This window comes from Oncorhynchus nerka, linkage group LG8 (genome assembly GCF_034236695.1).
Source record: "Oncorhynchus nerka isolate Pitt River linkage group LG8, Oner_Uvic_2.0, whole genome shotgun sequence".
In the NCBI taxonomy this organism is placed as follows: Eukaryota; Metazoa; Chordata; class Actinopteri; order Salmoniformes; family Salmonidae; genus Oncorhynchus; species Oncorhynchus nerka.
In genome coordinates, this window is record NC_088403.1 from 25,061,060 (window position 1) to 25,069,404 (window position 8,345).

The 8,345-nt window shown below is 44.7% G+C and overlaps 1 protein-coding gene across 1 annotated transcript; it reads right to left on the reverse strand.

Moving 5' to 3' along the window:
- Positions 1–225: 225 nt before the first annotated feature.
- LOC115133001 (myogenic factor 6-like) lies at positions 226–2,545 on the reverse strand. The gene is made up of 3 exons (XM_029665788.2): positions 1,122–2,545; positions 829–922; positions 226–731 (listed from the first exon to the last, which is right to left on the reverse strand). The coding sequence occupies exons 1-3, from the start codon at positions 1,632–1,634 to the stop codon at positions 622–624; spliced, it is 717 nt and encodes a 238-aa protein (XP_029521648.1). The 5' UTR covers positions 1,635–2,545; the 3' UTR covers positions 226–621.
- Between the last annotated feature and the right edge of the window lie 5,800 nt (positions 2,546–8,345).

Sequence of the window (8,345 nt, forward strand, 5' to 3'; positions counted from 1 at the left end):
ACAACATAGGATAATTCAAAAATGAATACCTGAGGTTTTAAATGCATGGTTTTCATGATAATATATTATACTATATGTGTCAAGGATATATAGTGTATAAAATGTCATTTGTAATTATATCAAAATGTGTCAAAACTGAATTCTTCTTAAACTACCTGACAAGTATTTAAAATAAATAATGAATTGCATAGATAGTGATGAACAAAACGTGTAGATGCCTTGTAAGATACAATGCTTACAATTTATTTGTTGGTCAGTTCATATAGAAATACTCAAATACAACAATGAATCTCTTGAGGTTGAGAAACACAGCCTTTTATATGTAAAATAAATTAACTTGTTAATATATTATAAAATATTTACAATTATCAAATGTCCATTTGGAAATAAAATATTATAGTTCCATTGTTGTCATACTTTAGAAATATAATATTGACCATTCATACAATTTAAAAGAAAACAGTGACTACAAAATGCCCGTTAATTTGTACAAATGAATATAAGTAAATGGAAACTAAAACATATGAATAAAGAAGTGAAAATAATTTCGAAATAGACAATGGAAATATGAAATGCTGACGTCGCTTATACAGGCTACAAAAAAATCCAATAAATCAAGCATTATTTTTCTGAGATTTCTTCGTTGCAAGTCGGTTTCTCTTCACTTGATATACTGTCAACGATTGATGACAGGCGAAGAAGGCTGGTGGACGCTGAAGACTCCGTAAAGCCTGAAACACAGAAATCAAATATATAAGATGTACAATCAGTTGATGAGTTGCAAAATAGCAATTTAGATCTAATTTACTATTCATAATTGGTTCCAACCTTCTCTCTGATTCGTCATTGGTGCATTGGAATGATCAGCTGAGGTCTGCCAGTTTTGACAGTTCTTCTTCCAATGGTACTCCTTATTGGACGCCTTCATGTACACACACATGTATTAGCTTAAGTGTCTACTAACACACGTGTTATTATACAAAGTAGTAAGCCTACAAGTATAATGCACAGTAAGATATTTCTCTTTATGGCAATTTTCCCTTTAAGTGTAAAGCCAATGATTGTACGCATAAAGTGAATATGAAAAATGCAGATGCAAATATTTCTCAAATGAAGCTTACATGGTGTTCTTTCACGTTATAGTTATATGAGCCGTTTTGGGGCGTTTTTTCTTGCTCATCCAGTGTATGCAGCAGGTCCTGCAATTGCTCGATGTAGTTTATGGCGCTGCGTAAAATCTCCACTTTGGGCAGCCGCTGGTTCGGATTGGACACGGTCTTTTTCTTCAACGCATCGAATGCCTCATTGATCTTCTTGAGCCGCCTTCTTTCCCTGAGAGTGGCCGCTTTGCGCCTGTCGGTTGGTGCAGACTTTCTTTTACAAACCTTACAAGCCCAGATGAGGCACTGTCCCTCGCAGTGCGGCTGAAGACCAGGGGGTGCGAGGACATGCTCCTCTCCACTGCTGTCACATCCAGTCTCGGACGGATCCCCCCCAGGTGACAACGGGCTGTCATTCCCGTGGTACAAAGGGGACACCCCCGCCATGTCCAAGTGCTGCAATGGTCCATGATCTCCCTCGAGATAGCGCAGATCGTTGAAGAAATAAGTGTTGGTCTCAAAAAGTTCCACCATACTGTTGTATCCTCGCACGGCCTAAGTTTTGACAGTGGGACACTGCATGGCATTTAAATAGCCCAGTGACACAAGTCACCAGGCTTATATATAGAATGTGAAACTCTATCCAACGCTTAGCTGTCGCAGTGCATCAACCTTTTTTTCTCTCAATGGGTTTATTTTACTACCAAGCTAGTTTGTGTAGAAAATAAATAAGCGTTAACACCTCTCAATGAAAGTTAAAACGTCACTTCAAACTTATGACAGGTGTTTTCAATATCTGTTTCACAGTGAAATGGTAACATACTGTACCAGTGCCCATCTCAACTTTTCAACCTGCAAGATAAATGTCAATGTAATCTTCAGGCCCTCCGCAAGAAGTTGGCTCCCCTAAGCGGAACAAATATTGTCCCTCAATTGACTTGCAAAGTTCCAAAAACATTATGTTCATAATCTATAGTAATAATAAAGTAGGTTTGTTCTTGTTGACTTGTCTTATCAAAACCAATTCTGAAATTCTACAGTATAGCCTATTACATTTCAAAGAAACATATCCTAGACAGTGAGAATGGTTAAGTGCAACTGTAACTTGTGGCATGTCCCATCATAAATAGATATGAATGTGCAGTCAAAATGACACATGTGGTATCTAGGTGGTATAAATAGATCTGGGACTCATTCATCTTAAATCCATAAAATAGATGAAAGCCTTCTCAGTGGTGCTATGTGGCCTTTGACATTTTTTTCTACGATCGGCAAAGTCTGCTTCTCTCAGCTGGGATACTCATGGTCGCTGAGGGCTCCTGTTTCTGCCTGGAGGTATGGCATCCATGACATGTGCCAAGAAATTAGCCAAGTACATTTTTGCCACCCTTCTGGCCACTGTTTACCATTTATAGTATTAGGGTTGGGGATAACTGAACATTCATGAAACTATTATGTGTGTGTGTGTGTGTGTGTGTGTGTGTGTGTGTGTGTGTGTGTGTGTGTGTGTGTGTGTGTAATTTCATACTGTATGATAAGCAGTGCATTGAGTACGTTCCAGATCAGTGTGTACTATACTGTTGTGCAACCACTCTTGGTTAAACCGTATGAATGTCCCATGGATGTCACACTCTGGCTCTGAAATCCCTGTGTCAGTCAGTGACACATCTCTCTGGCCCATGTCAAGTCATCTCTTCTAAACCCATTTGGATAAAATATCCCTGACGTAAATAACCCAAATTAAAGTAGATTTCAATTTCTGCTGAAATATTGCCCCTCAAATATACAATTTCGTCTACATATTGTATCCGTGACCCTCCATCAATCCATGCCTCATCCTCTACACTATTCTATTGTTCTACAGCTCTGTTCCAGCCTGTAAATGTACTCATCCCTCCCAGTAACTGACACTTTAGGGAGCGCTCCTAATCCTGCTGGGGTTTCGGGGTTTGTTGATCATTCCAACATCCTCCTGGGATCAGCAGCTGCCCATCCAGGACAATAGGCCGGTTGGTCCTGGCCTGTTCAATGGGACTATTCTACTGCAGTCAGGTCTTCTTTCACACAACCCCAGGGACTCTGAGCTGAAGGCCATGGTCAAGGAGAAGCTGCAGATCCACTTCGCAATAGATTATGAGTATGTTTATAGGAGGAGAATGGATTGTGTGGATGAAATTAACTCAATTTCAGAGGTAGTGAAGATGGGAAAGTGAATTATGTAAATGAAGACGTGATACATTTCCACAGTAAGTAGTAGAGGAAGAGCTGTCGTATCGATCACTGGATATACAGTATATGGTGAGCAGTTCATGACATGTCTGCCCATTCCGTTTTGTTTACAAGGGTCTGGGGGAGCAGTCACATGTGGAAGCCAATATAGATTTGATTGGTTTCTTGCTGACAGATGACCAGATCATGTCGGTTCCTGTCTTGGACTTGAGGACAGTTTCTCTGCAGAGATAGACTGCACACAATAATACCAATTTGGAAACCACATTTTGTGAAAGCAGGACGTACTTTTCAGCTAGGGCAGATTTGATGATTCCACATAATTTCACATTTCACATCATTCATTTGACTGTTAATTACTATACAAATCATGATTTAACTTTTACCCCATTTTTCTCCCCAATTGGTAGTTAGTCTTGTCTCATCGTTGCAACTCCCCTACGGACTCGGGAGAGGCGAAGATCAAGAGCCAAGCATCCTCCGAAACACGACCCTGCCAAGCCGCACTGCTTCTTGACACACTGCTCGCTTAACCCGGAAGCCAGCCGCACCAATGTGTCGGAGGAAACTCCGTACAGCTGGCAACTAAAGTTAGTGTGCATGCGCCTGGCCTGGCACAAGGAGTCGCTAGAGCACGGTGGGACAAGGACAAGAACATCCCGGCCGGTCAAATCCTCCCCCAACCCGGATGACGCTGGGCCAATTGTTTGCCGCCTCATGGGTCTCCCGGTCGCGGCTGGCTGCGATACAGCCTGGGATAGAACCCGGGTCTGTAGTTACACCTCGCCTTAGACCACTGTGCCACTTGGGAGGCCTTAATACAAGTTAAAACTTTCTTGGTTGAGTGAAACTGTGTGACATTTCCATTCTAGAAAAACAAAAACAAATCACAATTCCCGCATCTGAAACACAACTAGGAGTTTCAATGAACATTATGTCAGTTGAGCCACGAGACTCTAGTATCCTTTATCAATGTACATGCAAAGACAATAAACAAAGATCTCTTGCTGAGCTGGTACCAGATAGTTGGTTGAATAAAAACAGTGTTCAGACCCTGTAGATGACTTCATATTGACATTTTAGTCATTTAGCAAATGTTCTTATCCAGAACGACTTACAGTTAGAGCATTCATCTTAAGATAGCTAGGTGAGACATCTAAGATATTGGTTCACACGCTGTAGTATGCAATGGGGATAATGGGACACAGACCTGTTTCAGTGCTATAATGAAGGTTCAGTTAGTTGTGCAACAGTCAGGATGGGACAGATGTGCTTGGTGGCTGGAGAGGACAGGAGATACTTCCTTAGCCTCCATAAAGGTCTGAGTTCTCTCCATAGCCTCCTCTCATTGTCTATCGGAGACCAAATGGTGTCAGACAGAGTTCTCTGCTAGATGATGTTGATGGTGTAGATGGTGACTTGATCCTCTCAGGCCTGGCACTGTGGTGTCACCCCGGTGTCCTGCTCTCCCCAGGGCTACCCTGTATCCTGCAAATGCCCATAAATCGCCGCCAGTGTCAAGGGGGTGACGTTTCAGCTGTCAGGGAGAATCACGGGATACCCTGCCAAGAAACCCAAAGCGCAGGGAGGGTCTAGCTTTTCTGGTGAAGGGGGACGGATACAGAGAGGAGTCGAGAGGGACTGCAGGAATCTCAAGACCCAGAGAAGCAACAGGGGTGATCAAGTCAATAAATCTTCAGCGTGAACTCAACATTTAAAAACACAGAACACTGGAGACCAAATGGGCATGTGAATATGGAATATGCTGACATGATAAGGATGTGAATTGACCTGAAGAAAATCTCATTATAGCGCCATGACACATTGGCACAAGAGTCCAGGTGCCATCAGAGGAAAATAATGTGAAAAGGTTACAAAGCTGTGTTTCTGAACTGAGGACATTGCGACATTTTAGGTGGTTTAGCTCCTGTAGTTCAACCTCAATCAGTCAAATGACTATTTCTGGAGTAAAAATCCAATAACTGCCCTGTAACTGAGTATGGTGTTGCATCACTCGACGTAACAGAGATAATGTAGTGAGTTCAGAGTTGACTGTTGGTCAGTCGCTCCGGAGTGAAGTTTCCTCTAGATACAGATCTAGGATCAACTACCCCTCCCCAATCCTAACCTTAACCCATAGTGGGGGTAATGCAAAACTGACCCAAGATCAGTGTCTATGGGCAACGTCACCTTACTCCTGGTCTGTCAGTGTTTGGAGGTGTGATTTACTTGGCTTCAGGGCCCCTCTCTGACCTATGATAAACTTGAACCTACAGTATGGTGTGTTGTGTACAGGGAAATGCTCACCTCGCATGGCATTCAGAGACTCCATCTTCTTCAGAGGTTAATAATTGACCAGGTACATCGACAGGCCTCTTCCTCGACATGTCAGGAAAGCCCCCACTACGTGCCCAGAGTACTGAGAGAGAATATCATATAACAAGAAAACACGACTTTTACTTAAGGGACGCACTCACATTTTCACACTTTCTACAAAGTGATGTGAAACTTTCAACCGTCAAGGCATGCTTCCCTTTCACCAGGTCACGTTACTGGAATATTCTAGTGTATTTGTTGAGCTGTTAACAGTAACCTCGTGCTGCTGTCCTCTTCTTCCTTATGCAACATGGTCAATTAGGCCAGTATAAGCCCCCTCACCAAAGACATGGAGGAGATAGCCTTACAGGAGGATATAAATACGTATGACAATACCCAGAGCTGGGCCTGCTGGCACATTCCAGCTAATGTGGAAATTTACGAGAAATCTGTAGAGAGCTCAACTAATGATTGAGGTGGAACGTTTACACTGCGTTGGTCCAATCCGCTCTCTCTCTTTTTCTGCATTGGTCCAATCCGCTCTCTCTCGCTCTCCCTTCTCTTTCCCTGTCTCTCTCTCTCTCCCATTCTCTCTCTGTATTGGCCCGACCCTGCCTCCCCACTCCCTCTCTCTCTCTCCCTCTCTTTATGTCCATGCTGGTCAGGGCATTAACAAGATGTTTCCACATGGTCTGTATGTCCTCTGAGTGTCAGTTAGTTGGTGAGAAGGAGAGATCCGGAGGGGTGCTGACACAGGGGTCATAACCAGGCTTGAAAATTAACATGAACTTTGGGGACTTCATCCCTCGCCGACCCCTCTCTCCCTGCTTGACCGGACCTCCTGGCTCAGACAGACTACACAATCATTGGGCTGTTTTAGAGGAAGCCAGAACCCAGCGTGACTGACACACCGTATATTACCCAGCAGTCTCACATGGTCACACCTGGGATTTGACTTAGCCAATGAGAGGTTAAGTAGCCTGGTCATGGACACGATGACAGTGCCTCACCTGGGGTCATGAACATTTGACCTCCAGGTCTTCAGCCCCATCGGCTTGGTGACTAGGTTCATTAATGTTTGGGAAAGAGGCCCCATCTCACAATGAGGATACAGTATGTAAACCAGGACATGTGAGGTAGAAGTTAGATGTTATAATGTTTAAATACACCTTCTATCCTCTTCATCCATTGACCGTTTACAGTTTCCTAGTTTCATAATTCAAAAACATCATCAACGGCATCACAAACCTGTCCCGTGAGGTATTGTCATCTGTCTCCCCTCACGTTGCCAGGGGAGACAGAAACCGGAGACACGTTGGTTGTAGCGCTTCACATTGGCAGAAGGTCATGTTTGTACAAGTCCGCTCTCTCCTCTTCTAAATGGCCTCAAGCCATTTCACCACAGTTAAAACCCCTGTCCGTCTGTCCCCTTATGAGGCTCGGGAGGGGGATCGGTCCTCTCAGATACTGTCTGCACAGATTACCAGGCTGCAGTTGTGTGGGGAATCGTCTTAAAGCCTTTGTCTGAATGGAGGGGAATAGGCAGGATCACAGTCTAACAGCTGCCCTGCCCAGCTCATAGGAGAGAGTGGAGCCAGAGCTGGACTACCGCCAGTCATCTCTGCTATCACACAGGGGCTAAAGCACTACACAAACATGGGCTCTCCTCCCTGACCCAGCCCAGCTATGATGCAGCGTCCCCCAGGGACTCTCAGGGCTACTGCCCCGTCTGTGGCTACTGATGATAGCATCTCTTCCCAACAACAATCCTAAGCCCCGGTGCCTGGCTCCCTCAAACACAGACCCGTGTCAAGTGTACTTAGAAAGCAACAACAGTAGTGCAGCCAGCGACGCAGGGCCAGGGCACACGGTTTCTTAATGCAAAGCAAACAGACGGGTCCTCTCACTGGCGGCCGTGGCAGCGCCGAGAGCTCTGGGTCATCATCGGGGGCTTGAGTTTCAAAGCAGAGGGGGAAATAATGATGCCATCTGCATTCTCCCGGGTGGACGAGGGGGATTCAGTTCAAAGAGCCCAGCGGCTGAAGTGCATCAATTAGCGAGCGAGAGAGGCTGGCGCAGGCTCCACATGCTGCTAGCTAACTCTCTATGACCCTCACAGTCACAGCATTACACTATGAGGCTGTATCATGAGAGTGTTGCAACCTGGCCACGGAGCGATCATCACGGACCCACACAAACGGTGTGTTACTGATGGACTGGCTCATCTTCCCAGAAGATGGAGGCTAAAAATAACAAGCAACAGAACAGAACAGGCTACTGTACGGAGGACGAGAGGAGGACATGCATCACGTCTTTTGACAATCCACATCACCGGTTATGTCTCCGTCGACAGTGTGGACAGGACTCAACAGCTTGTCACTTGACAGACAATTCTGATTTAGTCTGGACAAATCACATTCCTTGGTGATTGATTCTGTCCTCATTCAGCTGAGTGATGGATTGTTGGTGTTAGCCAGTGGCTTGTGTGTATCCAGACACGGTCACTCATGGGGACTTAGAGGGGTGGTATTGGGTGCTGGTCTTGACCCCCAGACGAGACGCCTTATCTGGACAGAGGGGCAAGACGTTAACCCCCTACCCCCACCCTGGCCTCTCTTACAGTTGAGACGATATGTGTAAAGCACATATAACTACTATATGTCATGAACAGTACTGAGAAAGTTTATGAGAGACATTTTC